At 40.4% G+C, this 18,830-nt stretch overlaps 1 protein-coding gene across 3 annotated transcripts in view; it reads right to left on the bottom strand.

Moving 5' to 3' along the window:
• Positions 1 to 2,137: 2,137 nt before the first annotated feature.
• GYG1 (glycogenin 1) overlaps positions 2,138 to 18,830 on the bottom strand; it is a 36,552-nt gene continuing 19,859 nt past the window's right edge. For all 3 annotated transcript variants that reach the window (XM_054479816.2, XM_063662331.1, XM_063662330.1), the window contains exons 6-7: positions 5,770 to 5,989; positions 2,138 to 3,028 (exon numbers count right to left, since the gene is read on the bottom strand). In XM_054479816.2, coding sequence (XP_054335791.1) covers positions 2,855 to 3,028; positions 5,770 to 5,989 — 394 coding nt within the window. In that variant the 3' untranslated portion in view covers positions 2,138 to 2,854. The remainder of the gene's footprint in view (positions 3,029 to 5,769; positions 5,990 to 18,830) is intronic.

Below are 18,830 nucleotides of genomic sequence, written 5' to 3'. Positions count from 1 at the left end.
TCTAGAATTGGAAATAGAAACTAACCATATGTAGTTTGTTACCAGTGAGTCCTAATGAAATTATCTTCGGCAGTGTGTGCTTTGTTTTGGGGAATGGCAAAGACATTGCTGTATTTTTTTCTTGTTTTATTTATTTATACTACTTGTCAAGGTGTATGCATTAGCATTTGGATGAGATTCATTAAAAATATAAGGGCACATTTGATGTTTGGCTCTTAACAAGAACTCAAATGTTTAACCTCAAGTTTTTAACACATTAACTTCAAAATATCTGCAAAATGTGTTATACAGCAGGACAATATGGGTATAAGAATTAAGGTAAACATTTACTTTATGCATAAACCATAGCTCCATCCACCATGGAGCTAATCTCCAAAGGCATGGATTTGACCTCTGTTGTGGGCAAGTTTGTCTTACAACCAAAGGTCATACCTACCACTGCAAGGGGATAAGTATATATGGATCACCTCTGCAAATATAAATCTTGTAATTTGAGTTACTGTTGCCTTTTTATACATTTTACTAAGTAACCCTTAGTATTCTGGACTCCCTAGAAAAGATTTTCCAATATTTGTATAGCTTTACATGGAAAAGTTAATACTTCACCTTAAGACATAGATCATAGAAGGAAAAGAATGTTTAGTTCAGTGATTTTCTAGCCAAATAACTTGATAGTATTATATGCTATGTCTTATGGTAAGCTTGTCATTCTTTCTGATTCCAAAAGTTAATAGCCTTCACTAAATACTTATTTGAAATTTAAAAATTAGCTGGGCTCAGTGGCTCACGCTGTAATCCCAGCACTTTGGGAGGCCAAGGCTGGTGGATCACGAGGTCAAGAGATTGAGACCATCCTGGCAACATGGTGAAACCCTGTCTCTACTAAAAATACAAAAATTAATTAGCTGGGCGTGGTGGTGCGTGCCTGTAGTCCCAGCTACTCAGGAGGCTGAGGTAGGAGAATCTCTTGAATCCAGGAGGCGGAGGTTGCAGTGAGCCGAGACTACGCCACTACACTCCAGCCTGGTGACAGAGCAAGACACTGCCTCAAAAAAAAAAAAAAAAAAAATTTAAAACTATGTCAGCTTTTCCACCTTAGAGCTTTGTTATGCTATTGTGTAAAAAATAGAGAATGAACGGTAGTAAATAGAAAAAATTAACGTTGAATGCATACTGAATGGCCACAAAAATAAGACATTTTATATCTGAAGACTGTGTTTCTGTTAATCTTAACCAGGGACTCAGAAGCCAGAAAGACCTCTGACTAGCTAAAATTATTTTGAGAAGTCTTTGTACCACAGCATCTGACACATGGAGGCACTTAAATAAATCTTCAGTAAATGCTTCATTGTACTTGAAGATCAATAGCGACTCATTCTTCACCAGTCCAAATAGCTAGTTTCAGAAGTCATTTATCTTTTAATATTTTATAATTCTAGGTAAATCCTCAGGTTCTTATTGAGCTCCTATGGTAACAGCCTTCAAGGTGGCCCCAACCATTCTTGACTTAAGCTGTCTATATGCTTGTATATTAATTCACATCAATATGAATAAGGAGGGTGACCTTGAAGGCTAAGTCACAAAAGCTATGCAGCTTTTGCCCAATCAAACCTCTATAAAGTTTCTTCCTGTCATGGTTAACTGTCCTGTTTTCTTCCATAGAATCATTTCTGACCACTCATTTTAGTTCTAAAAGGTCATCTTGGAACCTACCCTTCTTTAGCTTGCCATCTCTTACAACCTAGAATGATCTATAAATTTAATAAATATGCTTTTCCATTCTATCATTTTAAATCATAGATAAAACACTAGTAGGGACTGGACCCAGTACTGATTCTGAGTTAGGAATGACTTTAAGGTTAAAATATTCTAAATAGCTAAATACCCACTTAATAGGGAGGTGTAGTGTGGATGACACTATATAAGTTTGATCTCAGTTTGTTCTGATCTGTCAGATCCATCACCATCACAGAAAAACAATTAGATTGAAATCATAGATACCAGTTTTTAAAGCATATATCCCAATGTCAAGCTTTACACTTTTTTAAAACTATGACAAATTCCAAAAATTATGAAAAATTCCCTAATAGATTTGTCCAAGGGTGTATGGTGAGATTCCTTAATTAAACAACCAAGATACAGCAATAAGTCTTTTATTTTTTGTACAGGGTGCCACTGCAGGTAACCATCAGAGAACACACTGCTATTTTCAAATATACAGAACTGAACAAAAGCATTTTAGCATGCTGCCTTACTGCACATAGAAAACTGGTGAGCATCTTCAGACACTAAGAACAGGAAATAAAATGGGTTAATGCTATTGGTTGATATGTTTATGAATCACTCAGCAGTGCTAAGACAGCCTGTCTTTACCTGAAAGCAGAATTACAATCACTCACTCTGGCAGCACTGGGCAATTCTAAAATTCAGGTCTCGTGAAAGGTAGGCACAACCAACAAGCAAGCAAGGAACAGATGCCATGTCTGCTTCTGAAGGGAGTGACTGATTTTGAACCAGGCTCTGCAGATTTTAAGAACTGATACTGCCATCTTAATATCTTGAGTTTCCCTTAATTTGTATGTTGGCAGTCAACAAAAGTGAGAATTTCTGAAACAAGCTAAATAGGATTAAACAGCAGAACACTGTCCATATAACAGAATTGCTGCTTCACAAGTTTTGCCCAGTTCTCACCTCTTATCCTAAAAAAGCCTCTCATCTGATAAGTTTTAATGAAAACCTCTAGCAACTGTAACAGACTTTTCTCATAACAGACTTTTCTCAACCCAGCTCTAGATACTAAGTATCAGAAACAAGGCTTGTGAAGTGGATGTGTTCACAGAAAAATGCAGTGTTTCTACTGGAGGTAAGTGTCAAGTTTCCTCTTGATGTTGTCAAAGGAATCTGCTCCCATATAATCAGCCTGGCCCTGTTCCCATCGCTCCTTCCGTTCTTCCGAGGATACAAACGGCTGTGCCATAGCTGGGATCTCCCCAAGGGACAGATGTGATATGGCTCCTGAGACATCTTCCTAGAAAGGAAAGCATAATTGAGTCTATGAGAGCTGAAAATCAAACTGTTTTAAAGAATGCAATAAACTGAAGACAGAAAACCCAGGATGAATCATCATGCAAAGTAGCAAAAACTGAAAAGTATTACATGAAACAAACAAAAAAGACACAAAAATATAAAGATTATATGATTTTTTCCTAACGAAATGAAGACTTCTTGACTCAGTGAAAACATTGGGAGAACAAAGTAATTAGGGTTAATGTTTAAGTTCTGCATACCTTTCTACAGAAGCCACAAGAGAAAGCCAGTGTATAGACCAAGTCTGAAAGCTGCAAACAGTTCATTAGAAAGTGTAAGATGGATGGGCAAGGGAACACAAGTCTCAAGATAAATTCTCAATCTGTGTGGGCTCTGAAAGGTTGAGAACTTAAACAAAATGATACCCCAACAGGCTACATTTCAGAAAGAATCTAACTAGAGAGCCGCAACACATACTCAGTTATCACACTATAAGAAGGAAAGTTAAACTGGTTTGAGACTAGGTACCAAACTTCTCTGCTTGTTCAAGCTTCATTTGGATTACCAAGTAGCATCTGTTCTTGTAGCTTCTGTTAATTTGCTTAGTTTTGAACAACTTTCAATTCCCATCTTCACCTTTCCTTGTTTCATAATTCTCAGCCCTTATATTGCAGAAGGAACAGGGTAAATGTGCAAGAAACAGAGCAGACCTAGTCTACATTAAATTTGATTCTCATTACATATAGATGGGTGATCAACTTCACATGTACCAATGCTATCCTTCAAAAAGTACTAAGGTGCAAAGGTATTGGAAATCTTAGCAGAGAAAAAGGAAGGTAAATGAATACAAACAAGTATTGCTTTTAACAGAGAAAATGGTGGAAAAATTGTTTTGACTACTTGTTTTCGTTACCGTATATATGTAAGCATATAGGTATGTATTTAAATACAGTGGAACTTTAAGATGTTTGGATATAGGACTGCACTATAGCTGAGGCAACATAAGGAAGTCCGTCCATTTGGATTAGTCCTGCCCTTGCCTTGCACTTGGCAACAGTAATGATACAGAGGACTCTTTCCAGAGTCCTCTCTGTTCACAATATGGGGGCTGTGAATTTATACCCTAAAAGGGAGGCCCCTGAGGTCAAGCTAAGTATACTGGACATAACTTAAAATAGTTTCGCATTTAAAGTATAACTCTCCCTTCACCTGCCATAAAAGGTATTATCTTAATTCTGGGCTGTAGATGGCTACTTTTAAGCATAGTCCATCTCAAATTTTCATAAGGGTAAGTCTCTTCAGACCTGGGTTTGAAGCCCATTCTGCTACTTGACTAGTCTGTTACATAACTAAGACAAGTTATATAACTTCTTTAAGCCTTAGTTAATTTACCTATAAAAGGAGATATAATACTTAATATACTTAACAATACTTACTAATAGTACTTAATATAGTGGTTTTAAGGGTTAAATAAGAATAGCTAACTTTCATTAAGCATTTACTATGTGGGTTTCAAGTACTGTATGACAGGGGTCCCCAACCCCCAGGCCATGGACCAGCCGTGGTCCATGGCCTGTTAGGAACCAGGCTGCACAGCACGAGGTGAGTGGCGGGCGAGCAAGAATTACCACCTGAGCTCTGCCTCTTGTCAGATCAGGGGTGGTTAGATTCTCATAGAAGCGTGAACTCTATTGTGAACTGTGCATGCAAAGGATCTAGGTTGTGTGCTCCTTATGAAAATCTAATGCCTGATGATCTGAGGTGGAACAGTTTTATCCCGAAACCATCCCCCATACTGGTCCATGGACAAATTGTCTTCCACAAAACCAGTGTCTAGTGCCAAAAAGCTTGGGGACCACTGCTGTACAAATATTACGTCATGATCCATATAAAGAACTTGGAGTAAGAATGCAAGTGTTAGTTTTTCTCCCTTTCTCCTTTCTATATCAGTAAATGCTAGTAAGTGAAATGGCTAAAATCTATACCACAGAAAAGAGAATAATCTCTTATAATATTATAATCTCATAGCCAGGTGATTAGCTGATTATCTGATTATAATTCACCACCATTCTGTTCTCTTATTTATATCTGAATATGTAACAGTTTCATTCCTCATCCTCTTCCAATTCTTTCATAAGAACAAACCTCAGAGAAGACCTTTAAAGTCAGAAAAGATGCTAAAGAGGGTTGTTATAAATGTTATCATGTCATCTCCCTCCTACAAAGATACTTCTTTTTCAAGATCCTATAGTAATCATAGGAGTACAAACATAGGAAATAAAAACAATCCTATAAAAGTATTTACTGTATGTTCATATTGTGATTTTCACTGAAAACACATTCTTCTAAGCAGATGGCAAATATAAAGTAGATACATCTAAATGTTTGCAGTTCCTAAAACATTCAATGGGGTGTTGTTTTCATAGATCACTACTTTAGGAATAATCTCAAAATCTTTTCAGAGGAGAATGGGCTAAGAATTCTAGAGTTAAAATATACGGGTATATACAGAAAATTCTAAATAACTATGTTCTCGGATCCAAAGAAATCTGCCACACAGTTTATTTCTGCTACTTCTTGCTGGTAATGTTTCTCCCCTCTAAGATAGTTATTGTTTTCTTTCCACAAAATTTTATTTATCTCTTTGTTTAAAATGCTGTTAAATATTCCACATCTCTATTGATACAACAAGTTTTTTAAAAAGCAGCATTAAATGATCTGAAGAAAAGAAACAGAACCTACCACATTTACATATGAGCAGGTGTCTTTGACAAGGCCAAATTGTTGAAGCAGAGGTAAAACGTTGGTGGTAAAGATATTCCACCACAGGATGAGAAACTCTGGATGAGTCATGTTGGGATCATGGGCCTCACTTTTGATGTTTTTTGTTTTGGGATCGTAAGTATAATTCCATGGTTTGACTCGTCCCAGGAAATGCACAACTTTGGCACTTGCACCAAACCTGCCAAGTGAACACAAGTTGAAACAACAGTTAGTAGATTCTGAGTACTGACAAAAAGATAAGCAGCACTTAGCAGCACTTTTCTATAGCTTTTTTTTTTAAGAGACAGTGTCTCACTCTGTCACCCAGGCTGGAGTGCAGTAGCATGACAGTTCACTACAGCCTCTAACTTCCCACCCTTAGCCTCCTGAGTAGCACAGGCCACCATGCCTAGCTAATGTTTAATATTTTTTTGTAGAGCCAGGGTCTTGCTATGTTGTCCAGCCTGGTCTTGAACTCCTGGCCCTGAAGTGATTTCTCCTGCCTTGGCCTCCCTATTCTGTGGCTTTAACAGTGTACTTTCCATCCTGCAGTAAGGGTTCAAAATCAAACTGAGTTCACTGTGACACTGTGAGACAGATGCTTTTAAAAGTACTTATTCAGTTGTGTGTTAAATACATACAAAAAATGTAAATGTAGCATTGGTTCAGTGCAACACTGAAGCACCAATCCATTGTGGACAGAACAGGCACACCACTTAGAAAGTATTTGGTATTACCTAGTAAAGTTAAAAATGCTCATGCTGTACAATCCAGCAGCTCAGCTCCTAAGCATATACCCTAAAGAAACGCTTGTGTATGTGCAACAAGAGATATAATCAAAATGTTCACAGCAGCACCACCACTATTTGAAATAGTCAAAAACTGGAAACAACCCAAATGTCTGTATTAGATTTTTGCTCAGCAAGTATACATTACTCCCAGCCTCCTCAGGGGGAGGGCACTTTCCCACCTGATGTTGGACATGTCCTATGGCTTGACTTGACTAATGCAATATGAGCAGAAGTGACAGTGTGCCTTACAGAAGCATTGCTTATTTCTGTTCACCCTCTGAGAAGTTACAACTTCTGCCAGCAGAATATGCCCTGGGTGCTTGCTGTTTCCAGAAAAAAGAAACATGGAACAGATCTGGACCAAACCTGTAGCCTAGCTCCACACCCTGCTGAGATCATCAGAGCTGTCCTAGCCAACCCACCAACATATATGTAAGAAATATTTGCTTATTGTTGAATATGACTGAGATTTTATAGTTATATAGCCATCTTTTATAAAGGAAAAGTTCTGCTATATTCACAGCATGGAATACAATCTAAAATGAATGAACTATAGCTATACACATGATGCAGCAAAAAGATGAATTTTTAAAACATTTCTGTTGAAAAAAGCAATGGGTCAAATAATTACATATATATGATTCCACTTACATAAAGGCAAAACAGGCCGGGTACAGTGGCTCACGCCTGTCATCCCAGCACTTTGGGAGGCCGAGGCAGGCAAATCACGAGGTCAGGAGATGGAGACCATCCTGGCCAACATGGTGAAACCCTGTCTCTACTAATAATACAAAAATTAGCTGGGTATGGTGGCGTGTGCCTGTAATCACAGCTACTCAGGAGGCTGAGGCAGGAGAATCCCCTGAACCAGGGAGTCAGAGGTTGCAGTGAGCTGAGATTGCGCCACTGCACTCCAGCCTGGTGACAGAGTGAGACTCCATCTCAAAAAAAAAAAAAAAAAAAAAAAAAGGCAAAACAAGAAAAAAGGTACTGTTTAAAGATCAGAAAACTATAATCAATATAAATTTCACGATGCTGGTTACCTCTGGGGGAAAGGTGAAGCTCTGATTGGGAAGGGACAAAAAGAGGTTCTAAGGCACTGGTTGTGTTCTATGTCTTAACTTGGGTGGTATTTTTAAACAATGCACATTTTTAAATATGTATTCTTTTGTACATATGCTCCATTTCACAATAAAGAATATCTTCAAAAGAGTAGGAGTAAAGTGTAGTCCTGTTCTAGCTGGCAGGAAATCTATGTATATAAAAACAAAAAACAAACGTGAATGTAACAAGTATCAAAGCAAAAATAGGAACAGTGGGTGCTCAGGAATTCACAGCAGGAAGGGCACTATCCAGCTTCAATGGGAGCAGAGGTGCTAAGATAGTTGGATGTGACTTCAAGCTTATACAGCAGATGTGATCTGGGTAGCTGATGATAATGTAGGGAATTCCAGACAGGCAATGGCAGGTATCAGGTGAGCACCTGTGTGCTAGACCAGGTATCCTCTGTTAGAGCCAGAGAGGAAGCTTTGAGTAGGGAAAGAAAAGTAAAATGGGACAGAACCTCAGGTACTGGGCTCAAGTGTTAGATTTCAGTAGATTTATATTACAGGCAACCAAGATACTTGAGCATGATATACTGTTCAAAATAATACAAACTCTTGTAACCTTTCTTATCCCCCAAAGTTTATTAAAAAAAAAAAAAGTTAGGAACCAGTTAAAAAGCTATCAGAGTTTACTATATTAGGAGACCAAATTCTTTGACATGATGGGGAATAATAATATTTCTACAAGGTAAATTTTACTAATGTGTTAACTGAGGCTGTGAGAGACTGAAGTGAGATGCCCAAGGTCACACAACTATTAAGTGGCAGAGATGGGGTTTGACATGGTTTTACCTCTAAGGCATAAACACTTACCATCCTACCATGCTGCTGCTGCTCCAAAAAGCATGCAAGAAAAATACAGCCTATTTGTAAAGCTCCTTCGTCTTAAGGTTAATTGATCATTTCACAGTTTGTTTCTTCTGATAAATGAAGAGGATATTTGATATCCCCAAGCTTACTCTTTATTTTATACAAATAGTATATGTAACACACAGAACACTCTTGCTCTATTTAATCCTTAAAAGGATAAAAATCATAATGCCCAAATTTGTGCACAGATAAAGCTATCGATTAAATAAGCAACTGTTATGCATATGGCACTATGCTCAGTGTGTGGCCCCAAAAGGCTTTTGTTCAAAGAGGAAGATGGGTCATCTACATAAAAATAAGCAAGGTGACAAGTTAGGGCTATCAGGGCAGTACTGACATTAAGGGCTACTGAAATTCCAAAGTCATGAATGCAGGTGGGATTTTCAGAGGTGGTTTTGTGCAGGAAGTGGGGGCAGGGACAATGCATGGGAAAGAGTCAGATGAGTGCCTTCAACAAATGTTGTAATGAGGATGGGGGAACCCATCACAGAGATCTAACACCTGTGTTGCAGAGTGGAGGGAAGGCACTGCCCCATCCCAGCAATACAAACGCGTAAGCCTAAAACCGAAACAGAGCACATAAGAATGAGATATTCCTTCCACCTCCTCGGACATCCACCCCTCCTGACTCAACTTCCCTGCCTGGAGCCACAGCACCTACTTAGATCCTCTTGTTATTAACTGTTTGATCCTCTTGTTTTAACTGACTGCTAAGCTTCCGCCCATGATTTGCCTAGACTTAATATAAATGTCATACATAGTCATAACATGATAGTAATACTAATTAAAATAAGTTAAAACATGAATATACTGTAAACTGTTCTTTTCTAACCTGCTCTCTTGACAGTTCACTAATGACTAAGCAGTAGTAATAATAAGAGCTCATAATAAGAATATGAAGTATTCATATGTCGCAGGCATTGGTTAGTGTTTGCTTCGTTTACTCAGTTAATCTCCACAATGACAATGTGAGGAAACCAAGGCATGAAGAAGTTAAATAACTTGTCCAGGATCCCACGGCTGGTGAGTGACAAGGCTGGGATTCCATCCAGGCAGTCTGGCTGCACAGCCAAGGCTCTTAGCCATGACTAGGCTGCTATTATAAGACATTCCCAGAATTATAAGGGTATTGTCTGAGAGTGACGTTTGTTAATTTATGGACAAATTAATTTGTCCATATGGACAATTAATTTGAAAGTGAAAAAGGTATGCCTAAGCATCCTGGCAATCCCCCAAGTATAGTTAAGGTCCCAGCAACGAAAGTAACCAACAGGAAAGTATGTTACGAAGTAAGCAACTTAGCATTCAAGAAGACTGAAGAAAGACTTTTCAGAAGGATGCAGTTTGCAACAGAGGTTAAGGAAAAAATGGAAGAACAACAAGAAATGGGTGGTGCTTAAGATCAGCAGGTGACCCACAAGTAGACTGTGCTGGACATTGTCTAAGGACCTCCCCAGCTCCTGTCTCTGGATTTGGGTGTCAGAGCTCATGCAGAGGAAGGGCACAATGGTCCAATCCACCTGCACACAGACTGCCCTCTGCTGTAGGCAAGAATATACACCTGAACCTCTGGCTCTGTCTGTAACCCAGCATAGCTCTGGACCGCCACACGACTGGTTCAAGAGGCCTCTGCAGCCCTCCTGGATACCAGCTCCATGCTGGTTAAATACCTCTCCATATGGCCTATGGCCTTCCTCTTGAATGTCAACAAGAACACCAGTTGGAAACAATCCACACCCTGCATTTCACTGTGACTCAGGCACTGATCTCTATCTTCATGAATCCCTGTCTCTGAGTATCTCTTTAATTCTAAATCTGTTACTCCCTGTGGTCAGGGGAAGGATCTTCCTTCCTCAAATTACCTTCTTTACCTATTCTACCCTGACAAAGTGAAAAACTGTATCCGCTGGATAGTCCTTTCATAGACAGGGCAATTTTCATTTTAAGAAATCCCTTGGTAAGACTGTTTAAAGTAGAAACTGGGATCTTAAGGGGTCCTAAATGTGGGTGAGACTGCTTTTTCTGTCCTAAGGCAAGAAATCCCTTGGGTGCCAGCAACACCGGGTGAGTGGGGAGAGACAGGAGAGGTGAGCAGGACTGTGGAGGGCAGTACTGCACAGTGATGTAGCCTCCCAACAGCTACCCACATTGCAATGAAACAAATCACAAAGTGTTAGGATGTAAGTAGGTTTCTTTAAAAATTAGTTGGGGCCAGTTTACTGAGTGGCAAACTTGAAACAGACTCAGAAGTGTGAAGGCACAGAGAAGCATGAGCGAGGAGGTAAGAAAGATTCTGGGGCATACAGAAATCACGCAAAGGATTCAGATATCATAGGTATGCTCCGCCCTGTTTCTGTCCAGTAAGGAATGGAAATGCTTTTAGATGCATTAGGATTCACATTACTTTCTCTCTCTCTCTTTTTTTTTTTTTTTTTTTTTTTTTTTAGACAGTGTCTCACTCTCTCACTCAGGCTGGAGTCTAGTGGTGCAATCTCGGCTCACTACACTTCAACCTCTGAAGTGCAAGCAATTCTCCCACCTCAGCCTCCCAAGTAGCTGGGACTACAGGCACAGGCCACTATGCCTGGCTAGTTTTTGTATTTTTATTTTATTTTTATTTTTTGTAGAGACGAGGTTTCACCATGTTGCCCAGGCTGTTCTTGAACCCCTGAGCTCAAGCAATCCACCTGCCTCTGCCTCCCAAAGTGCTGGGATTACAGGTGTGGGCCTGACATTACGTGCCTGGCCTGACACTACTTTAATCAAACTGTTACACACCTAATATCTATGGAAATGGATAATGGTAGTGAGTGGTCGGAGGTTTTAGAGGACCAGCTTTTTATGCGAAGAGCAGGCCTGGATGAGTCACTGAACATGGAAGGTTTGGACCAGCCCAAGAGCCCTTTGAGGGTGGGAAGAGGGCAGAAAAGTGAGAAATAAGGCAGCTGTTAAGTGGGGGGAAAATGGGGCTTCGATAGGAGGGTGAGAGAGAAGTGAAGCCAGATTTTGCAACTTTGTGTAAGGCAGTCATATCACAAGTATGTTCCTAGAACTCATCTAGGGCAGCACTTGGCTTGATATGAGGCATCTTTGCCTGGACCCAACAATGGCCACCTTATATGAAGGTTTAGGAGTCCTTTTAACTCCCATTATGCTCTAACTGTACAACTAAACAGTTATTTACACAGCAAAGGAACCTGAAGGGCTTGCTCTATAAGCTTTCGTAAGACACATCATACACAAAAAGAATGAGCAACAGGTCTTGAACACTAGTCTGTTTTCATACCTAGAGTTTCAATCTAGATATTAATTTCAAGTAATTATTTTTATGTCTCAATTATGTTCTCTGAGAAATGTCTTTAAAAGATCATTTTCTATCATAATCAATTTACCCTTTAGTCTTTAAAAGATCATTTTCTATCATAATCAATTTACCCTTTAGTCATTTAGGAAAATCGAGAATTACCATACCAAAATGAAGTAAGGGCAAACGTCATAAGTAAAAGGAGAAACTACTTCTTAAGTTAACCTAAATGCAAATTTAGGGGAACACTTAAAAGGCTAACCCAGGATATTTTTCTAGTGTTTTCTCTCTCCCACCAAATGCAACAAGCAGTTCTTAGTCAGAATTTACATTGCATGGCTAAAAGCAAAATAGAGGCTGGGCGTGGTGGCTCACGCCTGTAATCCTAGCACTTTGGGAGGCTGAGGCGGGAGGATTGCCTGAGTTCAGGAGAGCGAGACCAGCGTGGGCAACACAGTGAAACCCTGTCTCTACTAAAATACAAAAAAAAAAAACTAGCTGGGCATGGCGGCGTGTGCCTGTAGTCCCAGCTACTTGGGAGGCTGAGGCAGGAGAATTACTTGAACCCGGGAGGAGGTGGAGGTTGCAGTGAACCAAGATCACACCACTGCATTCCAGCCTGGGCGACAGAGCAAGACTGTGTCTCCAAAAACAAAACAAAACTAAACTAAACTAAATAAAAGAAATAAATAAAAGCAAAATACTTCACCAATGAATTTAAGAAGGGGAAATGTTGATGTCAGAAGATAGCGTTGAATTGACCTCAACCCAGAGTAAGGATAACCATAAGATTCACTGACTCACTCCCTGACTTACCACTAAACTACCAGCCAGGAATTTAAAAAAAAGGTTGGGTACATGTCACAATTGTCTCTAAATTACTGAGAGCCATTCATTCTGACCCAGTAATGGGGATTTGTCTCAGCTTGCATACATCTCTTAAAATAAATGTTCTAATTTTAACTTGATAGAATCTCAAAAGGGTCGTCCAGATCACAAGACATAGTTTGAATACAAGCCAGCAATAATACTGCTTATGTGAGCCGTTAAAATTATCCCTGTGACCTGATGTTACCAAAAGATCAGATAGAATTTTCATGACTAGTTTAGTAGTTGAGAAACAGCCAGTAACATGTGGATGAGACTACAGAACTGTTTAGAACAGAAAAGAAACTGGTTTATGACAGCACACACAGGAGCAATTTTAGTCCTCACTAAGCTCTTTACGTGCATTGTTCAACCAGATACTGAGAAAGACGGCACTGCTTGTGCGACACTTCTCTGGGAATCATGGCAGCAGTGTCAGGCATCCTCTTGCCCACTTCTGTGGCTCCTGTTCTCTATTATATTGCGACTCACTCATGCACCTTCTCAGACTCACTCGCCCACATGGGCAGAGCCACACACAAGCCCTTCTCCCACAACAAACTGCACACCTCTCCTCTCTCACGCACTCACAATCTAAGTTAGGAGTCACAAACCCAAGTAACCAAGGAGTGGGGCTGATCATAGAGAGGAGAAGTGGACTTGCTGAGGTGGGGCCTGAGGAACACAAGAGGGTGCATATCCCATCACTAGAAGATAGCTGCTACCCCCAGCAAACAACTGACCAGACACCCACCCAATTTCTTTGCCTTGCAAACTAATCCTCCCAATAATATCCTGGAAATCAGAACAATGTCAGCACTCGAACCCAGACTTTAATAACCTAGACTAGGACCTAGTCAGCAACATTATCTTCTAGGCTGGCCTCTCTTCACAGACCAGGTCAGGGAAGGACTTACAACACCAGGCCACTAGGGAGACTCTCATGGAGGTAGCATATCATTCTTAGCCTCTATTGGCTGATTGCTCATTCATTCATTCAGCCAAAACATAACACCTGCCTACAAGCATCTGTGCCCATACACTTTGCCTTCCTTCATGTTATCAAGGATAAACTGTCCTGGCTCTTTTTTTTTTTTCTGTTTTTTTTTTTTTGAGACAGAGTCTTGCTCTGTCGCCCAGACTGGAGTGCAGTGGCGCGATCTCGGCTTACTGCAAGCTCCACCTCCTGGGTTCATGCCATTCTCCTGCCTCAGCCTCCTGAGTAGCTGGGACTACAGGCTCCCGCCACCACCCTCAGCTAATTTTTTTGTATTTTTAGTAGAGACAGGGTTTCACTGTGTTAGCCAGGATGGTCTCGATCTCCTGACCTCGTGATCTACCTGCTGTGGCCTCCCAAAGTACTGGGATTACAGGCGTGAGCCACCGCACCTGGCCTGTCCTGGCTCTTATCTGAAGCCAGTCTCTCCACTTGTGTTCTAGATGCCACCCTTTCACCTATCCAAGGACATCACTCCGGTGTCTCCCCACAGTTTTCTGCATTGTCCCCACCCCCAACATCATTCCTATCAATACAAAAACATGCTGTGGTGACATCTATCTTGACGCAACAATCACCACCACCCTCTCTCGAACCTATATTCCCATCCAGATGCCACCCCATTAGAGCAGATGCCTCAGAAGAGCTGTCTACATTCACTGCCTCTAATTCTCTTCCTTCAATCTCCTGGACCCACTTGTCAGGCTTTCTCCCCCACCACTCCACCAGACGTCCTCTTGCCAAAGTCACCAGGAACCTCCACATTCCACATCCAGTGCCAATTCTCAGTTGTCTTCGTGTCTGACCTCATATCTGTGAGCATCTGACACAGACACAGATTACTCCTTCCTCCTTGAAATATTTTCCTTGCTTGGCTTCTGCAATACCACACTTCCTGAGTTCCCACTTGCCTTGCTGTCTTTTGTTCCTATTCTTCTATTCTCTTGTCCCTATTATCTTCCTGCCACTGGGTCAATCCTCAGGACTCTTCTACTGATAATCACTCCCTTGGCTACATCATCTTGTCTCATGACTATAAGTATCATTTATATGCTGACAACTCTCATATGTTCCAGACTTCTCTCTGGAGCTCCTGACTTTTATCTCTAGTTAGCTATTTCATACTTTCACTAGGATGCTAATATGCACCTCAAACTTCATACATCTAAAACCTAATACATTCCGTTCATTTCTGACCAATCCCTACCCCTACGAACTTGCTTCCCCCATGTTCTTTCCCATTTCAGGAAATGGCAACTCTATCATTCCAGTTACTTAGACCACAAACCTGTAACAGTCACATTTGACATATCCTACCAAATACCGGATTTTTCCAAAGAAACTGGAAACCTGGGTTTTATGTGAAATTCCCTAATTTTTAAAGCATTGACAATTAAGTTAAAAAAAATTCTGTGTAGCACAAACAAAACATACTTGTGTGATAAATACGGTCAGTGGCCCACAGATTTGAAACTTCTGAGGAAGTTATGCCTTTTTTTTTTTTTTTTTTTTTTGAGACAGTCTTGCTCTGTCACCCAGGCTGGAGCGCAGTGGTGCAATCTCAGCTCACTCCAACCTCTGCCTCCCTGGTTCAAGCCATTCTCGTGCCTCAGCCTTCTGAGTAGCTGAGATTACAGGCATGCACCACCACGCACAGCTAATTTGTATATATTTTTATATATGTATTTTTGTTTCAGTAGTGTCAGGGTTTCAGCATGTTGGCCAGGCTGGTCTCAAACTCCTGGGCTCAAGAGATCCACCCTCCTTGGCCTCCCAAAGAAGTTATGTCTTCTTGGGCTCAAGAGATCCACCCTCCTTGGCCTCCCAAAGAAGTTATGTCTTCTTCCACTCAATCCTCATGCCTTTAACCTCCCATGAGCTCCCTCTTCGACTGAGATGGCATTCCTCACCCAGACTTCTGCCCGTGCGATCTCACTCCTTGTGTCCTTTTTGCTATTGTCAGAGCAGCATCTAAAGGCTGGGTTGGGTCCAACATGGAAGCTTTTCTCTGGGTGATAAAGACTTAGGTAAGGCACCAGAATATGCAGCAGTCAGATCTGAGGACAGATCATCTGATAGAAATAAACACTTCGGATGAGGTCAGAATGACCAGATAGCCACTCTGTGAAATGGGGCCCAAAGAGGCATCACTATCACCGAGAAAGAAGGAACAAGACATCTGTGCAACCACTGCTTGATTATTCTTCTTAACACTCAAACCATGACAGACTGTGCCATGTGCCATACAAGAACTGTACACCTAAGCAGTGGCTAAGTGGATTAGACTCCAAGCTCCCTTATTCATCTTTGAGGCCTTGAGTGAGCGGAAAGTGTGGCACAAGGTACATGCTCCAGGTTTGCCAACTGAATGAACGATCAGCAGGCCAACAAATGGCTAGAAAAAAAGAGTGACCCAAACTCTTTTTGAGTCAGCCTCAGGGTTGAGTGAATATGTATGAGTGTGAAAAGAAATGAAAATAGACTACGGCTTCCAATAACAATAGTTACGTGGAGAGTGGAGCCAAGGAGGTGTCTCAGGGAGCGAAGAAAAATAACCAAATCAGAACTACACAGGGACAATAGAATTCACAACACTAAAGGTTTAATTTCTTTGGGGAAAATATTGATAAATAGGTTTGATAAGGTCTTAGTGAATGAGTCTGATTCTTAAAAAAGAAAGAAATATGAATATCCTCAGAAATGTTTAAAAGAGTAGAATAAATGAAAAAATATTTAATTTTACTATGTCAGGTCTCTAGTCCTATCTAAACTCAAGTAAAGGGTAAAACAAAATATTTATATGGAAAGTATTGGGTGAATGAGGCTTTGTACTCAATCAGTTTGACCAATTAATTTATGTAGTGGTTTGAAGAAATACCAGAGAATTCTGTCTCTCTGCTTTAAGGTGTGTTTTATATAGCATGAGATGATTCCTAGAGAGCGTTTAGTCAGTGGATATCATAGAAAGCAAAAATGAAACTAAACGATTTTTAAAAGACTAATAAGATTTTTTTTGCAGTGCTATGCACAAACCACACTATATGCTATCTGGATGAAACAAAACCTTCAGTTAGAGAAAACTCAAAAAAACTTATTTATTAAAAGCCTAAGAAACCTACTATATATCCCAAACATTATGCTAAGCACTTTTAAAAATATTATTAATAAATGCATTTATGGGCTGGGCACAGTGGCTCACGCCTGTAATCCCAGCACTTTGGGAGGCTGAAGTGAGAGGATCACTTGAACCTAGGAGTAAGACCAGTCTGGGCAATATGGCAAAACCCTGTCTCTATAAAACACATAAACACACACACACACACACAAATTAACTGAGCATAGTGGCACATGCCTGTAGTCCCAGCTACTCATCAGGAGGCTGAGGCAGGAGGATCGCTTGAGCCTCAGGAGGTCAAGGCTATAGTGAGTCGTGATTCTACCACTGCACTCTAGCCTAGGCAACAAAGCAAGACTCCTTCTCAAAAAAAATAAAATGCATTTATGACTTGTTTTCTGATGCAATACTACAAACTAACTTAAAAATTACTAAACCAAGCATTTTAATTTTCAAATTATGCCGTGTTAAAGAGGATCTTCCCTTACAAAAAAAAATACTAATTCTGTTTTTTTATATTTGAGTAGTCATTCGAAGTGATAAAACTATTAGTTTGTTTCCTTTATCTTTTGTTCTAACCAAATGGTACGGAGAGAAAGGCACTAGATGTGCTACTCTGTGGCTTAAATTCATACTAAGTTTGCTTTATACCAGGGCATCCTTTAGCTGAAGCTTCATGTAAAACCAAAGGCCACAATGTTCTAGATATCCAAAACTCTAAGATTCTGGGGTGTCTAAATACTGCTTTGGGGACATCCTAGTGCATGGTTATCTGGAGTTGGTGAGACAAACACTCCATTCTTCCTTCCATGACGCCGAAGTTGCTCCAGACCACTCCATGGTCTCTAATTCCACCTGCCACCACTCATGCTGTCCTAGGGAAGGCCAGCATACTATAGGGCTGCTTAGTCCTGGAGACCACCAAGGTTATTCTGAACCCAAGGGTGGGCCTTCAAATTCACAGGGATCTTTGGAGAGTAGCAATGATGACCGAAATGCTTGTAATGGGTTACTTTCATTTAAAAAACATTTGGACCACAATTTTATATTACCTTATAATAAAAAAGAAATGTAACTACCTGTACCTTTTCATCCTTTCCCAAATATAAAAGAATATAAGGAAAAATGTCTCTGGATGGGTCTCCTCAAGAAAAGCAAATATATTTTCTGGCAGAGGGAAGGGAAAATGGGTTCTCTGATCTGGTTCCAATATTCCTCAACAGGCAGCAATGGGCAAGACAAAGCATGGCTCTGAGCAGCCTTATCACAGAAACATAGAGCTGACCCCCACAAGCTGCACAGAAGCAGCAGCATCTCCAGCCGGCCCTGGGCCAGCTGAAATCTGGCTAATGGACGGAGTTATTCCCAACTTTCCCAGTGTGTCATATTCTCTGTGGTTACAATAAACCCGGGGGATTTCCAAAATTAGCACTCATTCATTGAGCCAGGAAGAAGAAAACCATCCTGTTTCAGTAATTTAGATCTCAAACTGGTTTTCTGGGGGCAATTCATTTGGAGGATATAAAATCAACTGGGTTCTTGAGAGAAAGGGCCAAGGTTCTAGCAAATTAAGTCTGTCTTACTCCTCAAAACTTAACTCTGCTCCACCTGCTTCTTGTGTGTTAAAATAAAAGTACTGCAAGCAGTGTCTGCATAAACCAGGCTATCCCTGAAAGGTACAACATGCTCAATGGTGCTAAGGTGGAAATCAGATGGAGTCAAACAGAACCACATGCTCACTGTGCAGGACTGAGTGGAACGGTAACACTGTTCAAAAGTCTTTCTCCTCTGCACTGTCAACTTTTTGCTTGCTAAACTGAATTTAGTCAATTAAACTATAAGCAAATGTCCTATTATAGACAAATTCGGCTCCAGGGGTTACACTGTCATGGTTTGCAGGAACACTATTCAAACTAGCAGGGCTATAAGTAGGGATTAAAATGGATCAGGTTCACATTTCCATGTGAGACAGGTTTGTATTTTACAAGGC

Source organism: Pongo pygmaeus, chromosome 2, assembly GCF_028885625.2.
Source record: "Pongo pygmaeus isolate AG05252 chromosome 2, NHGRI_mPonPyg2-v2.0_pri, whole genome shotgun sequence".
Classification (NCBI taxonomy): Eukaryota; Metazoa; Chordata; class Mammalia; order Primates; family Hominidae; genus Pongo; species Pongo pygmaeus.
The sequence above is the reverse complement of the archived record's forward strand: the minus strand, read 5'-3'. Positions and strand labels throughout refer to the sequence as shown.